This window comes from Penicillium psychrosexuale (assembly GCF_028828465.1).
Source record: "Penicillium psychrosexuale strain IBT 29551 chromosome Unknown utg000002l, whole genome shotgun sequence".
Taxonomy (NCBI): domain Eukaryota; kingdom Fungi; phylum Ascomycota; class Eurotiomycetes; order Eurotiales; family Aspergillaceae; genus Penicillium; species Penicillium psychrosexuale.
In genome coordinates, this window is record NW_026643187.1 from 764,019 (window position 1) to 780,724 (window position 16,706).

General features: G+C 49.5%; 10 protein-coding genes across 10 annotated transcripts; 7 read left to right on the plus strand and 3 right to left on the minus strand.

Moving 5' to 3' along the window:
- Positions 1–143: 143 nt before the first annotated feature.
- N7518_001434 (uncharacterized protein) lies at positions 144–1,570 on the plus strand (the record flags this gene model as incomplete). The annotated part of the gene is made up of 2 exons (XM_057182362.1): positions 144–196; positions 262–1,570. 2 exons carry the CDS (start codon positions 144–146, stop codon positions 1,568–1,570), a joined length of 1,362 nt encoding a protein of 453 aa, XP_057043812.1.
- A 1,222-nt stretch (positions 1,571–2,792) lies between these two features.
- On the plus strand, positions 2,793–4,401 carry cbhC (putative cellobiohydrolase; the record flags this gene model as incomplete). The annotated part of the gene is made up of 6 exons (XM_057182363.1): positions 2,793–3,031; positions 3,091–3,344; positions 3,410–3,547; positions 3,716–3,973; positions 4,061–4,302; positions 4,357–4,401. The coding sequence occupies 6 exons, from the start codon at positions 2,793–2,795 to the stop codon at positions 4,399–4,401; spliced, it is 1,176 nt and encodes a 391-aa protein (XP_057043813.1).
- A 936-nt stretch (positions 4,402–5,337) lies between these two features.
- Positions 5,338–6,581, plus strand: N7518_001436 (casein kinase II subunit beta; the record flags this gene model as incomplete). Its single annotated transcript, XM_057182364.1, has 2 exons — positions 5,338–6,024; positions 6,090–6,581. 2 exons carry the CDS (start codon positions 5,338–5,340, stop codon positions 6,579–6,581), a joined length of 1,179 nt encoding a protein of 392 aa, XP_057043814.1.
- Positions 6,582–6,951: 370 nt separating this feature from the next.
- On the minus strand, positions 6,952–8,049 carry N7518_001437 (arylformamidase; the record flags this gene model as incomplete). The annotated part of the gene is made up of 3 exons (XM_057182365.1): positions 6,952–7,789; positions 7,854–7,987; positions 8,047–8,049. 3 exons carry the CDS (start codon positions 8,047–8,049, stop codon positions 6,952–6,954), a joined length of 975 nt encoding a protein of 324 aa, XP_057043815.1.
- Positions 8,050–8,367: 318 nt separating this feature from the next.
- Positions 8,368–9,653, plus strand: N7518_001438 (putative eukaryotic translation initiation factor 3 subunit EifCh; the record flags this gene model as incomplete). The annotated part of the gene is made up of 4 exons (XM_057182366.1): positions 8,368–8,375; positions 8,429–8,468; positions 8,538–9,007; positions 9,074–9,653. The coding sequence occupies 4 exons, from the start codon at positions 8,368–8,370 to the stop codon at positions 9,651–9,653; spliced, it is 1,098 nt and encodes a 365-aa protein (XP_057043816.1).
- A 375-nt stretch (positions 9,654–10,028) lies between these two features.
- N7518_001439 (uncharacterized protein) lies at positions 10,029–10,379 on the minus strand (the record flags this gene model as incomplete). The annotated part of the gene is made up of 1 exon (XM_057182367.1): positions 10,029–10,379. The coding sequence occupies one exon, from the start codon at positions 10,377–10,379 to the stop codon at positions 10,029–10,031; it is 351 nt and encodes a 116-aa protein (XP_057043817.1).
- Positions 10,380–10,921: 542 nt separating this feature from the next.
- On the minus strand, positions 10,922–12,127 carry N7518_001440 (MBL fold metallo-hydrolase; the record flags this gene model as incomplete). Its single annotated transcript, XM_057182368.1, has 2 exons — positions 10,922–11,331; positions 11,389–12,127. 2 exons carry the CDS (start codon positions 12,125–12,127, stop codon positions 10,922–10,924), a joined length of 1,149 nt encoding a protein of 382 aa, XP_057043818.1.
- Positions 12,128–12,724: 597 nt separating this feature from the next.
- On the plus strand, positions 12,725–14,047 carry N7518_001441 (NAD(P)/FAD-dependent oxidoreductase; the record flags this gene model as incomplete). Its single annotated transcript, XM_057182369.1, has 1 exon — positions 12,725–14,047. One exon carries the CDS (start codon positions 12,725–12,727, stop codon positions 14,045–14,047), a length of 1,323 nt encoding a protein of 440 aa, XP_057043819.1.
- Positions 14,048–14,396: 349 nt separating this feature from the next.
- On the plus strand, positions 14,397–15,631 carry N7518_001442 (putative mitochondrial carrier protein; the record flags this gene model as incomplete). The annotated part of the gene is made up of 3 exons (XM_057182370.1): positions 14,397–14,426; positions 14,502–14,691; positions 14,766–15,631. 3 exons carry the CDS (start codon positions 14,397–14,399, stop codon positions 15,629–15,631), a joined length of 1,086 nt encoding a protein of 361 aa, XP_057043820.1.
- Positions 15,632–16,085: 454 nt separating this feature from the next.
- On the plus strand, positions 16,086–16,706 carry N7518_001443 (uncharacterized protein; the record flags this gene model as incomplete). The annotated part of the gene is made up of 1 exon (XM_057182371.1): positions 16,086–16,706. The coding sequence occupies one exon, from the start codon at positions 16,086–16,088 to the stop codon at positions 16,704–16,706; it is 621 nt and encodes a 206-aa protein (XP_057043821.1).

The window sequence follows — 16,706 nt, forward strand, 5'->3', positions numbered from 1 at the left end:
CACAGCCACTGCGGAGCCTCGGGTCTGAGGCGGAGAGATAAGGGTGTATACCCGTGGACCCCGGCGTCATCAGGCATCCCTCCTGTCTTCTCAGCATCCATTCCCACCATCTCCATCAAACTATTCATCGCTGAGACATCATCATGGCACCTTCAGCAGGGCACCTGCTGCTTCCTAAATTTTGGAGGGCAGCACGGTATGTCTCCCCTTTTCTGTCGCCATAGCGAGTTACAATGGATCCATTGACTGACATCCTCCTAGGTTCGCCTACGAAAAGGCCTCCAAGGCTATACGTAACAAACTGCCAGAGCCTACACAGTATTATCCGGTGCGGTATCAACCCGCCTATGCCCGAATCAACCCTCGTCAGCCAATCAGCCGTGCCGCTGCCATTCGTCAAGCCCGTAGTCGCCACTTCTCGACCCGTGCTGGTGCCTTCACCGCTGCGATTCGATCCGGACTAGGGGGCAATAATGCCGCCCCCCGTAACACCTCTCGCATTGTGTCTAATATCAGCCGACTCAGCAGCCGTGCACCTTTCGCTTCTACTCTTCGTCCCAATCTGACCGGCGGCACCCTTGGCCGGACTGCAGGAGGATACGCTGCTGGGGCTGGCCGTTTTGGTGGAGCTAGATACTTTTCCCATGGCCCTGCTGCACCAGCACAAGTTATTCAGAATGTGTCACAGGGCGTCCGTGCTCTCTTTCTTTCTGGGCAGAAAGTTCGCTTCGACGGCATCGATCCACGCACCGGAGAGAAGCGGTATAAGTCAGTCAGCGCGCTACAGGATCAGGCGGAGAGAAAGATGAATGCCAACCTGCACAACGCACCTGGCTCGTACATTGACTTCCAAGTTTCCCCAACCATCACTGCACTCAGTGCCGTTGGTGCTCTCGGTAACCAGGAACGCTCCTCGTGCGACTCTCTGAACTCCGAGGGCCTGATGGATCTGCTCTCCGCCGATTTTGCCCGTGCTTTGAAGGATTTCTCCGCGGTAATGAACGACCTGAAGCGTCTCTCGTCACTTGGTGATCTCCCGATCTCCCTTCACGACCGATCGACTATACGGGTGCGCTTCCCAGGCTGTGATGCAGAAACTGTAGAGCAGCTGTGTTGTGAGGTCGGGATTCAGCGAGGCCGAGTCGTGCAGGATGAAGACTTCGATATTCGCACTGGCGCTGATTTGGCTCTCTTGTTCCCTTTTGCACCGAGCATTGCCTCTTCGTCCGACACTGACTATTACTTCGAGAAAGCCCCAAAGTTGCACTCGCAGTATCCACCGGACCTTGACTGGCAAGGGATGATGACACCAGAAAGCTGCACGCCATCGTCACCAAGTGGCAGCCGTGATTCGGGCAAAGCTATCAGTTTCGAGGACAGTGAGCTATTTGGTGCTAATCCATGGATATCTTCGACCAAGAGCTACTCTAGTATTAACATCAGTGAGCTTGGAGATCAGCATTTCTTCCCGGAAATCTCCAGCTCTGGTCAACCCGACAGTAACTCTGCATATGAAGGTATTGAGGGAATTTACACGTTCCTAGCTGAGTGCGATCAAGCCAAGCGTTGACGAACACGCTCATATTGGGCCATACTTTTCTACTATTAATGTTTTTATCTCTCGGGTTTTTTTCCTTTCCTTACTTTCCTTTTTTTCCTTTTCCTTTTTTTTTCTTTGGTACATATCCCAGGCTGAGACCGGGACTATATACATGACGACGCAGATACCACTCCACTCTTTAACACACTTCTTTCGGTGTTACACTTGCTCAATTGAATGAATCAGATTGAAACGTGCTTGTTCGCTTTATGTCACTGGTGGCCTAGTCCATCGAGGACCGGTCAGCTATAGAAGCGATTGATTTCTCTCAATCCTGTTTCTGGCTCTTCAAAATAGCCCTAGAAATAGCCACTCATGTCATTTCAGCCTGCACACCTCCGTCCGGCCTCTTGGATCATTACGGCCTAAATGATTGTTTCATATAAAGACAGACCGGCTGAAGAATGCGCCACGGTGCGGGGTCCGGGGGATGTGAATAATGTGGCTTGCCGAAAGGAAATGGCATTTTTCCTTGGCTTGGACTTTTCATTATGTCGATATGTCAGGTCTCTGGAGTAATCCGTATTCCATTACACTGGGTTCTCGAAATTCTTCCTCCTTTCCCTGGGCGAAATCAGCTTGTTTTGACACCCTTCCTGCTTCTGTTTGTGATTTTGTCTTAGGGAAGGGTCTTTATGCGCTATGTTAGCAGTCGATCACAGACGAGCAGCTTAACCTCACAACTGGCGCAAGTCTAATATGGTCCTCCCGCGCCGAGTCTGGGGAGGATCGACGATGAGTGTCTCGTTTGGGGACGGGGGATCAATTCCGCGCCGATGCCGGGAGTTTGATATTACATCAACCTCCCTCCCCTTGACTATCTAGGCAATTAATACTCGTTTCAAGGCTACGGACTATTTAGTGCAATATGTGCTATGTGCCATCGACCCCGGATGACACAGGTTTAGCCAGATTTACCCACGTGTTAGGGCAGAAATTGCTTGTATGCCTTCTCTGTTATACATGTGTGTCTTGGCAATGTCTGGAAATGGATTGAACGGAGACAGTTCTGATCTCTTATAGAATAGCTCGATACGATGCAGCATTGTCTTCGGGTTTCCGGTTTCAATCCCCGCAAGAGCGACAAGGCAATCTTGCTGGAGTATATAAAGTTATCTAGTTCCCCCACAACTGTTAACACAATCACAGAAAAACGAGCAAAACTCAAATTCATTGTTTCAAGACCATCAATATGCAATTTCTCCTTCCATTCGTACCTCTGCTGGCTTCTTCCGCAGCGGCAGCTGCAATCTCCAGCGCAGCTAGTCCAGCTGTCACTGCTGCAGCTTCTGGAAATCCCTTCTCAGGGTACCAGCCTTATGTCAATTCGTATTATGCATCCGAAGTCTCAGCCTCAGCCTTGCCATCCATGACGGGGGCTGCCAAAGACGGCGCAAGTGTAGCCGCTCAAGTTCCGTCCTTTTTCTGGCTGTGAGTTCATTGCACTGGTACTATATATCCCTCGAGCAAATACTAAGGTTGCTTTATAGGGATACTGCAGACAAGGTACCAACAATGGGCGAGTTCTTGGCCGACATCAGGGCCAAAAACAACGCCGGTGCTAGCCCACCGATTGCTGGCCAGTTCGTTGTTTATGACCTGCCTGATCGCGACTGCGCAGCATTGGCCAGCAACGGAGAGTACTCTATTGCGAACGGTGGTGTTGCGAATTACAAGGCTTATATTGACTCTATCCGCAATGTGTTGGTCGAATACTCTGATATCCAGACTATCCTTGTCGTTGGTGAGTATACCTTGCTGATTGATGGCTTCTAGCCCTGGAATAGTGATTACTGATATTTGTTCTAGAACCTGATAGTCTGGCTAATTTGGTTACCAACATGGCTGTGTCGAAGTGTGCCAACGCACATGACGCTTACTTGGAGTGCACCAATTATGCCGTCACTCAATTGAACTTGGCCAATGTTGCCATGTATCTTGACGCCGGTAAGCATCTTTCCTCGGTCCTGGAACGCGACAATCCCCTTGCGACAAGTAAAACAGCGAGAATTTTCTTTATTTCTGTTTAGCCAACCGCTCAGTTGTGTCATTTTATGTGGCGTCATGAGAATAATGCAGTCATCTCTCGTCTGTATATGCTAACTATTAACATAGGACACGCGGGATGGCTTGGCTGGCCTGCTAATCTGAGCCCAGCAGCTGAGCTCTTCGCCAACGTCTACAACACTGCCAATAAACCTGCAGCTCTGCGCGGACTTGCCACCAACGTTGCCAATTACAACGCCTGGTCTCTCTCTACATGCCCATCATACACCTCTGGCGATGCCAACTGCGATGAAAAGAAATACGTCAATGCCCTTGCTCCCCTGCTTAAGAATGGAGGTTGGGACGCCCACTTCATCACTGACACCGGTATGTAATCAAGAAACTTTAAAACAGCATCAGATCAATCACCTTCTTCTATGGGTCAAAGATCTCACGCTGAATGTTTTGGTACAGGCCGCAATGGAGTCCAGCCCACCCAGCAAAATGCATGGGGTGATTGGTGCAATGTCAAGGGAACCGGATTCGGTGTTCGACCAACCACGGAGACAGGTGATGCCTTGACCGATGCCTTTGTTTGGGTGAAGCCCGGTGGTGAGAGCGATGGTACTTCGGATTCCAGCTCGGCTCGCTATGATGCCCACTGTGGGTATAGCGATGCTCTTCAGCCTGCTCCTGAAGCTGGCACGTGGTTCCAGGTAAGAGTGCCCCGATTGAAAGTGATTATTTCTACAACACTGACGACTTCGCAGGCATACTTCGCCCAGCTTGTAGAGAATGCTAACCCGTCTCTTTAAGTCCGTGGAATGGGCAGAGATAGGTTCCAGGGCTAGCAGCTACCCAGACAGTGAATGCTGTGCTTTGTGTTGATTGTCTGTGTTCCAATTTGATGGTACCTCTGCCGGAGAGCTTAGACCAATAAGCAGATGACAAAATACTCATAAGATTCTGGATGATCTCAAGGCTATTCCCAAGATCTGTTGTTTTGCCAACATGTGGAGTAGATAACTATATATTCGACTATCCATTCATTGATGAAGATGCCATTTATAGACAATGTCGATACCGCCTTCACAGTTAGGTGTGCACGTGCACGGGTAGATCAATTGCCAAAAGGCGGTCTGAATATCAAGCAGTATCCTGACCGCCTGGTAGGCGAAGAGCATCGATAACGAATTGCGGGATATCTTGTCCACTACCACTTCCACAACTTCAACTTGCGCCAATCCTTTGACAGAGCCTCTTGTCGTTCTTGATATCATCAGTGAATATAAGCCCATCTGCATTCCTCAGCTGTGCAGCTTTGGGTGCTTCAGTGCCCCGGGCTTAATCACCCCACACAAAGAGCGAGAGTGCACACCCTGTCATGGAGGACTTCAATAGTGAAACTGATAGTGATTACACCAGCTATTGGCGAGACTGGGTAAGTGAATTTCTTTTCATCGCAATCTGATTTCCCTTGAGAAGTGAGGCGTTACGGCTGGCGACAGGGCCACCGTGGGTTGGAGTCGAATGGAGCACAGCGAGGGGCTGCCGTGACCCGGACAAATCTCGAGCTCCGTAGCGTGTTGCTGCGACGATTGTGACTTGACGATGTCGTGTCTGTCGTCCTGGCGATATGGATACAGCCTGCCGCGACACAAATACCATGTTCTCCTCTCCAATCTCTTCTCCTTCTCACACCTGCATCCTCTTCGGCTCTTATTTTTGCTTTACTGGATTTCCACTTCATCATGGTGTCTTGGCTGTCTCCCCAAGTTGTCCTTTTCTTCGTGGTCTTCATGGGCGGCGCAGCATCTGCGCTGTTCCAACGCGCGTCTTGGTACGCGGACCATGGCGATATGGATTCTTGTTTCTTGTGTGTATCGTTCGCGATCACTTCGGTCTACTTTTACGTCCATTTGCTCTGCATTTACGTCCAGATATCATTGGAAGTTGATCTAGCCAGGTTTGATCCAAATGACCCCAATGGTCCCCACGGCCCTCCTGGCTCGGATTCTAACCCCGGTGGACAAAATAAACCACCCAGCGGCCAGTCACCCCAACCTCCACGGCGTGGCCCTGCACGTGGAGGGTCCTCCACGTCCTCGCGTTTCTCTGATTCCCCTCTGTCTAGTTACAGAAGCCGTACAGTCTTATTCATGATCATGCTAATCGCAATCATGTATTTGCAGTTTGTCTCATCCCGTGGTAACGAATACTTCTGCGAGATTGACGAGGACTACCTAACCGATCGGTTCAACCTCACCGGTTTGAACACCGAAGTTCCGTACTATCAGTACGCCCTTGATCTTGTGACCGACGTTTTCGATCTTGATGCCGACGACGATCTGCGTGAGCAAATTGAAAAGTCTGCCCGTCACCTCTATGGCTTGGTTCATGCCCGGTACATTGTTACCACTCGTGGTCTTGCCAAAATGGTATGTTGAAATTCGGAATTTGTGTGCATGTTATTTCCCAGACCAAAGTACTAACCTCCGTGCAGCTTGAAAAGTACAAGAAGAGCGACTTCGGAAAGTGCCCACGCGTGATGTGTGATGGGCATGCTTTGCTTCCTCTTGGCGAGTCCGATCTTCCGAATGCCAGCACCGTCAAGCTGTACTGCCCCAAGTGCGAAGACATCTACAACCCGAAGTCGTCACGTCACTCGTCCATCGATGGTGCATACTTCGGTACCTCGTTCCACTCCATCCTTTTCCAGGTCTATCCGGCCCTCAATCCCGAGAAGAGCAGCCGTCGTTATGAACCCCGGATCTACGGCTTCAAGGTGCACGCCGCAGCTGCACTTGCTCGATACCAAGACAACCAGCGTGAGGATCTCAAGTGGCGTCTCGCCGAGGTCGATATCAACCACAGGTTCATCGAGGATAGCGAGAGTGATGACGATGCATTCGAGTACGACGAAGATTATGTTGAAGGCCACGCGGAGCAAGTCAAAAACGACAAGCTCTTCGGCGATGCAGCTTCGCTCGCATGAACGTTGCCAAGTACTCTTGAGTGACATGGATTCCATTCCCATATTTCACGGGCAACATTTCGGCGCAACGAGGGATACGTGGTATGCTTGGGCTTTTCTTCGGGTGTTTTCACGAATGACGGCGTTCGGTAGATCGCAAGGATAATTTGCGATGGTTTTTTTTTCTCCGACTTCGTTTGTACCTATCACCTATCTAGTCCATTCGGGACTCAATTGAAACCACATAACTTTTATCAGATCTCTTGCAATGGAGATGGTTGCTAGGTTTATATGGCCGGGATACTAAGAGATGATAACTACACGTATATTATTCCGGGTACTATTTGCAGCCGCCGCTTGGAATGTTGAACGATTGAGTACTTCTTCAGAACTATAGAGCCAGTCCCATTTCATGCAATTGTTCGAATGCAAACGTCACCGCGCGAGCCAGTTGCTCGCCGTTCTCCCATGCCTCATCATGAGCACCGGTGATCGACAAGATGCGAACCCGTCTATCACAATGTGAAACTTCCTGCACGGGTATCTGTGCCTCTGCCTTCTTCCAGTTCCTCAACGTCTTCTCCATGACCTCTATCTGAGACGCGTCCACCAACCCATCGTCCTTGGAATGCGCCAGGACAACCAACCTTCCAGAATTCCACCCGCCTTCCACTCCCCGAGAGCCAGTCACCTTCGCCGGCGATACTCCATCCCAGAGCATCTCATCCGCCCCAAAGGCCCCCTCAATAAACTCCTGGTATGCCGAGATGTCAGCATGCGTATCCCGCAGCAGTCGCAGGTCGTAGATACCCGCCACACTGACGATGGCAGTGGGTTGCACTGGTGCTGGAGTTGGCGGGGAACCGGAAGGGCCAGATATAGCGACGGCCTGTTCCCGATGACCGGAAACCATGCCCATCACAGCTTGGAAGGCCAGCGTTGCGCCGCAACTGTGGCCAACCAGGATGTGTCGCGTACCGAACCCGTATGTATTCTGGAGGAATGCGAGCGCTGCCTCTACGTCGGCGATGTGGTCAGGGTGTTTCGCATCCTGGAAATCCTTCGGGGCGGTATTTGAGTCTTGTGGGTGATTTGGGTGTGCGCTGAGTCGGTACGAGATCGAGGCGAATCCGGCAATGGGTAGATCTCTTTCGCGAAGTATGGATTCCGCCGCATTGAAAGATGTTGATGTAACCGCTGGATCCCGCCAGGCACCACCGTGGATGAAGCTAGAGAAGTACACCAAACGTTAGTTATTGCTTTCAGGTAGGACTGTGATGGGGGCCCGCGTACATCACCCAGTAGCCATCTTTGCGTGGCGCTAATGTTGTGACGGCGATGCTTTGTAGATTATGGCCTTGGTCATAGACTATCGTCTGTGTTTTTGAGTAATCCGACATGTTGCCTTGCGGAGTTCTACAACATCTCTTGATTTATGGGGAAGTGGGACATGTCGATAGATTACGGATAGGCTAGGAGCTGTTACCATTTGACTGGCATGTTGTAGGTAAAGGTTGGCTTACTCTTCCAATATCCGTCACGATGTCCTTTAGTCACTTTGTTCGTTCTTCTTCCCGTCTCATGTATTGTTTAAGACCTCTGGTCGAATGAGAATTCCCCGATGAGTCCATGGTGGTGTAATATTACTGTATTGCCCCTCCATCTACGTAGTGGAAATCTGTAACATATTTCGTTGTGTATTGGTAACACGCTAAGCCCAATCAGGAATTAATGGTCCCTTTCACACAAACCCTCCAAGTCCACCGTCTCGACCTTAACAACCGCCCAACTGTTGCAATCTTTCACAATGGCCGAGTAAGTGATGGTCTTTTTTGATCTGCAAGAACATGATGCTGACCGACTTGCAGAATTCCAGTCCCCCTCGCGGCCGTTCAGGTCGAGGCCTTGGTATGGTCTTCCCGACGAAAATCTCCCCCAGTCCTCGCCAGCCAGAAATACTGACGTCGGGTATTCCAGGTGGTGATGAAAATCATCAAGCACTGCTCCCAGACCTTCCCCTCCACTGCAACCGGCGCGATCGTCGGTATGGATGTCGATGGCACCCTCGAGATCACCAACACTTTCCCATTCCCCGTCGTTGAAGTTCCCGCAGAGTCGCACTTTGACAACGCCGCTCCCAACCCCGCCGCTGCCGCTCCTCGTGCTAAGGCAAACGCCGCGTACTCCGCAGAGATGATTCGCATGCTGCGCGAGGTCAACACTGATGCCAACAGCGTCGGATGGTACACCAGCGCCAACATGGGCAACTTCGTCAACATGAACGTGATCGAGAACCAGTTTTACTACCAGAGCCAGCTGAATGAGCGCACAGTCGCACTGGTTCACGATGTCAGCCGCAGCGCCCAGGGCAGCCTCAGCCTCCGTGCCTTCCGCCTGTCGTCCAAGTTCATGACTGCGTTCAAGGAGAACAAGTTCACATCCGAGGAGTACGTGCAATGACCTAGGCGATTAATAAGATTATATGAGCCACATGAATACTGACAGAATTGCAGCCTCCAAAAGTCCAACTTGCGCCACCCCGACATCTTCGAGGAACTGCCCGTCAAGCTCCACAACTCCCACCTGATCACTGCTTTCATTCACCAGTTGCAGTGCCCGATTTCCACAGCTTCCACTGAGCTCCCCTCCTCCCTGGCTGCCCTTGAGTCCAGCCCCTTCAGCAAAAACTCCACCCTCACCCCCAACCTCGACAACCTGTCCCTCAGCATCGATCCCTTCCTGGAGAAGAACTGCGATCTCCTTCTGGACAGCATCGAGACCCACAACACCGAGGTCAACAACTACCAATACTACCAGCGTGTGCTCGGCCGCGAGCAGCAGAAGATCAACGCCTGGAAGGCGAAGCGCGCACAAGAGAATGCCAGCCGTGCCACTCTCAACCAGCCCCTCCTCCCCGAGGACGAGTGGCAACGTCTGTTCAAGCTCCCCGCCGAGCCCAGCCGTCTGGAGAGCATGCTCAACACCCGCCAGGTGGAACAGTACGCGCGCCAGGTCGACAGCTTCGTCTCGTCCAGCACGGGCAAGATGTTTGCCATCAAGGGCAACCTGCTGCCCAACGAAACCTCGAACTAAACGTTGATGATTGCGAAGGGGAGACACGACGCTTCTGGTATTGCATGACCTTTTTACGGCGTAGGGAGGGAAAATGTTCTCTATTTTGGATGTTAATATGACTTCCTGTTTCTTTTTTCTTCTATGAGCGGAGCTGAGTCTCTGGGAATTATACTCCTGCTTTGTATCGACTTGTATTCGATCATAGAAGGAAATCTTATTTTGTTTAGAATATAACAAACACATTGAACAGGTCAATTTCTCATGTACCTTTTTTTTTATTTTAAAAATAGCATAATCTGTGGATGGAACAAAGTGATCTAAGACAAATATAAGGTTAGATTAATCTATGAAATCGTATATCTATGAATACTCACATGCATGCATGCATCATAACTACCATGTGTCTGGATGACTCCAGGGATTTTGAACTTCCAAGGGAACTGCAGCCTCAAGCTCGTCGGCGACTCTGAGTACACAGACGGGACTAATATTTCCCAACAGGGTGGCAATCGCAGTGTAGAAAATAGGCTGAAGAGCACAGCAAGTCCGATGGAAGAGAGTGTCACCGACGATATCCGAAGCCTCGATGCAGCCAGGCGTCATCAGAGAAAGCTCTCTAAGCTTCTCAGCCACCTGAAAGCGAAGACCGGGCTTAGATCGAAGCTGCATGATCTGGGCATGTAAAAGGTCGAGGAAGTAGCTCCGGTCCTTACAGTAGATACTGTCGGGAGCAGGGATATCCATGGTGAAGGGTCGATGGGAGTGATAGAGGGTGAGTATGGATATGTGGGATCTGTGAAGATTGTGTTGGAGACACTGTTGCTTGGTGACAAAATATGGAGGTGGGATGGAAGCTATTTATACAGTTCGAATAGTTGACTTCAAATACATACTCGATGAAGCACAGCTTGAAAGATGAGAACAATATGAATGTAAAAGATCCTTTGTATACATCTTCTCTTAGTTCTCGGATCAACCTGCACACGAAGGCCATTGTACTCAAGAAGGGACTAGACAAAGCAAAAAGACATTGGCTTTTACAACTATGAAGAATACGAGGCATTGAGTAGTTTATTCTCATCAGGAATCATAATATACAGAGGCTTGTCATATAGTTGAGCAAGGCTATCGACACTTCGAAGGATGACATGATGTTACTTGATTTGATGTTACTTAATATACTATGTACACATGTGAAAATACAACGGCCTGGTACCTTTCCATCCCTGACTAGCGATGTGTCGATTAATATTTATTCTGTTCCTTTCGCCGATCGTATGTCTCGACTACCATGCTTCCCCAGTGAGCTTCAATGGAAGGTGAAGCAACCGATAACCGAAATTCGTTGGCGAAGGAAGCCGTCCCGCTCGAATGTTAATCTGCAAAGATTGGTGAAGCAGCCTGGGCGCTGCCAGTCCTGCATCACGTTCCTTTCGCAAAGTCACAAACTCTTCTTCGCTGATACCATCTTTCAGATGTTTATTCAGCTTCTTGTGATCCTGGACACTCACCCAAGGAACGGGGTCGGTGCGTCCCTCTGGTGGATAATCATGACCTGTCCAAATCTTGAAGTGGTCTGGGAGGCTCAGAAGCTTGCGGCCCGATCGAAAGAGGTCGTTGGCATCGCCGCCGGGGAAGTCACAGCGTGCAGTGCCGATGTCCACATGGAAAAGAGAATCACCGCAGAATAGATTATCTGGTAAATCTTGTTAGTAACTGTTTAACAATGTCATTATTGCTGGTTGATAATCACCTCCAACCATGTAACCAAGATGATCCGGTGTGTGGCCAGGTAAATGAATAGCCTTTCCTCTCAGGTTCCCAATAGTGAAGGTCTCATCGTCGTCGAAAAGTACGTCAAAAATGCCTTCATATTCCACTGGTGGAACGCCATATCTTTCGGCGAACAATCTTTGTACTTTTTCAATACGCTTACCAATGCAAATGGGGGGCTTATGATTTTGATCCTGGGCAAGACGTTTTTGAAGGTAAGACGATGCAGTCAAATGATCCGCATGAGCGTGCGTTTCGAGAATCTTATCAATCTTATAGCCCTTTCCCTTGATAAGAGAGAGCAAGGAATCGGCTGCGTGAGTAGTCACGGCCTGAGTAGCTGGGTCATAGTTCAGGACTGGGTCGATGATGACGGCTGTTGATGTCGACGGATCTGCGATGAGATACTGCCATGTTCCAGATGTGGGTTCAAAGACATCATGAATCACAGGCTCGGTAGATATAGTGGATGCAGTGCTGTATGTGACTTGACGTGGGATTAGATGTTTGGTCGGGGTAGAGAATGAACGTGGCGAGAATGGGCGGTTCCAGCTATGAACCGCCTGCCCTTTTTGTGATTGACGCACTGTCCCCTTGATTGAAGCGACGTTTCTCGAAGATTTTGCGGTATGAGATACACTTGTCCGTGTCGCTTGTTGGATATGACGCAATTGTGTCAAGTTGGCCAGCATTGAAGTTCCAATTGGCCTGCTAGACATGAAAAGGTCTGACGACCATTGCCAGCCGATGCTTGATGATTGCTGCCTGAAGCTTATCATGATATTCCGGATTTGAAGAACAAAATGTGGTGAGGAATGTCAGAGCTGGCGCGGTGGTCATACTTGAAAGGCGTGGGTCGGCGACTCGGCGAGCATATGGGTCGCCGATTGAAAAGAGTCATCACAACTCCATGTTCAAGGTTTCTTGCACGGACTATCGAATTCGAGGAACATATGATGTTGTTAGCGAAGTAGATTGATTTAAATACTGTTGCTAACGCTTCAATCCCATATGTTAAGGTGAATCAAGGTCCGCATATAAAAATCGAATCCGCATGCACGACCGCAGTCATAAAGTGAGAAATCCCGAGACACAGTCCGAGAAGGATATTAAAACATATCTGAAGTAAACAAACATCATTGTAACCTAGTAGTTACTTTCCTTCACCTACGGGAACCCCGAAAGTATTCGGCGAATAAAGGCCGAAACTCCCCGATATCGGAACGAGTTAATCCGAAAATCACGACATCATAAGATCAGCTGTTTTAACTACTTCAGGGCTTTTTTTTGTCACATTTTGAGCCTTACATTCCAAGATGTTTCAGCGTCGCGCAGTGCTTGCTTCCAAGCGCTCTGTCGCTCAATGGAGGAGTCTCGCAACCGCGTCTCCCGTGAGCTCTGCACGAAACCACAAAATTGTAGTGGTCGGCGGTGGTTCTGCTGGTCTCACCATCAGTCACCAGCTGCTGCACTCTGGCAAATTTGCACAAGATGACATTGCTGTGATTGATCCAGCCACGTGGCACAACTACCAACCCGGCTGGACACTGGTTGGCGGTGGCCTCAAGGACAAAGAGGAGCTACGTAAGCCATTGAAAAACTTGATTGATCCTAAGTTCAAGTTTTATAACAATGGTGTTGGCTCCTTTGCCCCCGCTGAAAACTCGCTCACCCTCGAGAATGGTGACAAGATCAACTATGAGCAACTGGTTGTGGTGCCCGGTATTAGCATCAACTATGGTGCTATCAAGGGTCTCCCTGAGGCTCTTGCAGACCGGAACTCAACCGTTTCCACAATCTACAGCTACGACACATGCGACAAGGTTTTCCGCACCATTGAAAACTTCCGCGAAGGCAATGCCATCTTCACTCAGCCAGCCGGTGTGATCAAGTGTGCGGGCGCTCCGCAGAAGATCATGTGGCTTGCGTTGGACCACTGGAAACGAGCTGGCCTCTACAACCCTACCAGCCCCTCTGAATCACCCATCAAGATCAGCTTTGCGACCGGCCTACCAGTGATGTTCGGTGTGCCCAAGTACAGCGCCGTCCTCGAGCAGATGCGGAAGGATCGTGGTGTTGAGGGATTGTTCCAGCACGATCTCGTTGCCATTGATGGCAAGTCTGCCGTTTTTGCTTCTCCTGAGGGAGAGGTCACCAGACCATTCGACCTGTTGCACGTTTCCCCCAAGATGGGTGCTTACGCTTTCGTCAAGAACAGCCCTCTGGCCAACGAGGCCGGATACGTCGACGTGGACGATAACACCACCCGCCACAAGAAATTCCCCAATGTGTGGTCTGCTGGTGATGCTTCCAGTTTGCCTACATCCAAGACCGCGGCAGCGGTCACTTCCGAAGCCCCCGTTCTCGTTCGCAACCTTTTGCAAAGCATGGAGGGTAAGGAACTCGATGCTTCTTACGATGGATACACCTCGTGCCCGCTCGTGACTGAGTATGGCAAGGTCCTTCTCGCTGAGTTCAAGTACGGCGGAGTGCCCAAGGAGACATTCGGAAACTGGTTTGGTATCGACCAGGCTGAGCCCCGTCGTTCGTTCTGGTATCTGAAGAAGGACTTCTTCCCTTGGGTGTACTTCAACTACATGGTCAAGGGTAACTGGGGTGGACCGAAGGGCTGGCTATAGGCCGTGTACATTATCCCTATGTTGCAATATGATGGCAGTACCTCGGGGGTTTTTTAATCATTAGGGGTTGTACAAAAGAAAAAGGAAATCATTGAGCAAAATATCTCGACAGTCCTAAGTGCGTTCAGTCTAATACAAAATTAACTTGGGTGGTGTGGTAGATATGCACGTGACCATATCACCAATGACATCATAGCTCATCATAGGTTGTTATCGATAACTCGTTATCGATCAGCGAGTGAATCGTTAGTGGAATTCTTGTCTTGAATTACATTCTTCTCTTTCGAAATTTAAGTCTTCGAAATGTCTCTAGGATAGAAATCTGACCTCTGTTGCTCTGCATTTCTCCATGTACAACACTCATTCCGATATTTGGGTCGTGAGTCTCACCCGATCAAACCGTCTCCAGTATACTTTCCTATTTTCACCGCTAACTGGTCATATTCCTCAATAGGCAGGCGCATTTGCCGCACTCATAGTCGATTTTATCGCCTACCCCTTCGACACACTCAAGACCCGTGTCCAATCCCCAGACTATGAGAAGGTCTTCAAAGATGTGCGCACAGGAGCAGTGCGGCGCAATGTACTCTTCCGAGGATTATATCAAGGTGTTTGGAGTGTGGTCTTCACAACAATTCCAGCTTGTATGTGTTGGCTCTTTTTGATAAACAGGGAACTTGGAATATCACCACTAACGATCCTATCAACGACAATCTAGCTGGCGCATTCTTTACCACATACGAAGCTGTGAAGAGCATTATGTACAATTCCTCAAAAGAAGCATCCACGAGCATTAAAGGTGGCAAGAGAACCTCCCCCGATGGGTCTTTGAACAGTCTTCGCTTGCCCTTCACACATTCCCTCCCTACTCCAATTATGAATGCAATTGCCTCTTCAGCCGGCGAGATGGTATCATGTCTCATTATCACGCCCGCGGAGGTACTGAAACAAAACGCACAGATGGTTCAAGGTTCCCATACGGACAAATCCGCCATGCGACAAGTAATTTGGCGATTCCAACATCATCCTTGGCGCCTATGGAGTGGGTATACGGCACTGCTTGCTCGGAACCTCCCAAACACAGCTTTACAATTTCCACTCTTTGAGTATGTACGATCACACCTGATTGACCGACGAAGACGATTGAAAGCGACTCGGATGAACACTGGCCAACCACCATCGGAAATCTCGGATCAACTAGTCGAACGGGCCGGCTTGACGGGTATCGCTGCGGCAATTTCAGGCACGATCGCGGCGACAGTTACTACTCCAATTGACGTTATCAAGACTCGCTTGATGCTTTCGGCAAGTGATGCTGCTAGTTCCCAACATAAAAGCACTCAGGCTGGTACTCGGGGCAATGAAGCGATATCTTCGGATGTTCGGAAAAAGACCAAACCTGGCAAAACTCTCATTTCTGTCGGTCGTGATATCATACGATATGAGGGTGTCCGTGGTTTGTTCAAGGGCGGAATGATACGGGCTGGTTGGACGGCGATTGCACTAGGCCTTTATCTCAGCCTGTATGAAGGAGCCCGGTTTTATCTAGAGAATCGACGGAAGGAGCGCGAGCATGTCAGTTAGAGACTTGGAAAGCAAGCTGGTAGCGGGGATGAAGGGATCTAGTGAGAAGAGCGGTGTTAAAGCCTTTCGTTTCGCTGCCGTCTCGGTGAGAAGATTCATGGATACTCGACTCGCAAATTTCCATCAACGACCCTAGAAGCCCGGGCTTGGAAAAGGATGGTTCTTTGTTTTCTAAACTTTCTGCTGTGACCCTTTGATTCCATTTTGAAGACAAAGAACAAAGACGGGACCTCACTTTGTGAAATACATTGTATTTAGTCTCCCGAGACTGTTTTGGATAAAGAACAAAGGTAATAAGAGCAGAAAGGGTGTCTTTAAACTCAGATAGAATAGTGTGACCAAGGCTTCAACTATATAAATCATATTCCCACCTTGCACATAATTGTAGGACCAAACCCTACTAGTGTGTTTCGATTCATCTATTCAATCCATTCAAGCGATTACAAGATTAATCATGCCAATTCCATCTGGAAATCAAGGTCTGGACATCCCTATGGTTACCGACGAAGACTGGGATGCAGATGACGAGGACTCTGGTTCAGATACTACTTCAGATAGCTTTGACTTCGTGCCGATGTCGACGGCGCTGAAACCAGAAGATAAAGTCCGAGGCTTATGTACCAACCCATTGTTTCATTTCACGGTCCACCGTGAAGAACATACGTTTCCAGGCCAGTGCGGTAAGTCTGATGGCTGGATTAACACCTCTCATTTTCTCTGGACCATGTGCGCTACACTCGCGGATTCAGGAACCGATCCGGAATGGGCAGCGACATTCGAAGAATGGCGACCCCAGTGGAACAAAATCCAGGCGCAGGTGAAGAGATTCGGATACACTCACTTTTCTTCTGAGATCCCTCCTGCACCGGTTGATCTTGTGTTGGTCCAATTCTTTGGATGGGGGTATGGTGGAGAACCCAGAGAGTTTGAAATTGAACAGGAGGACCCAGATAGTGTCTATGACTGTCAGGATATGTGGACCTTTTGGCGATACATTATTGAGACGCCGGCAAGTCAGATTCGACAGATTGTTGTTTGCCTCAAAGACACTGCGAGGCTTGTTGGCTCCGAGTAG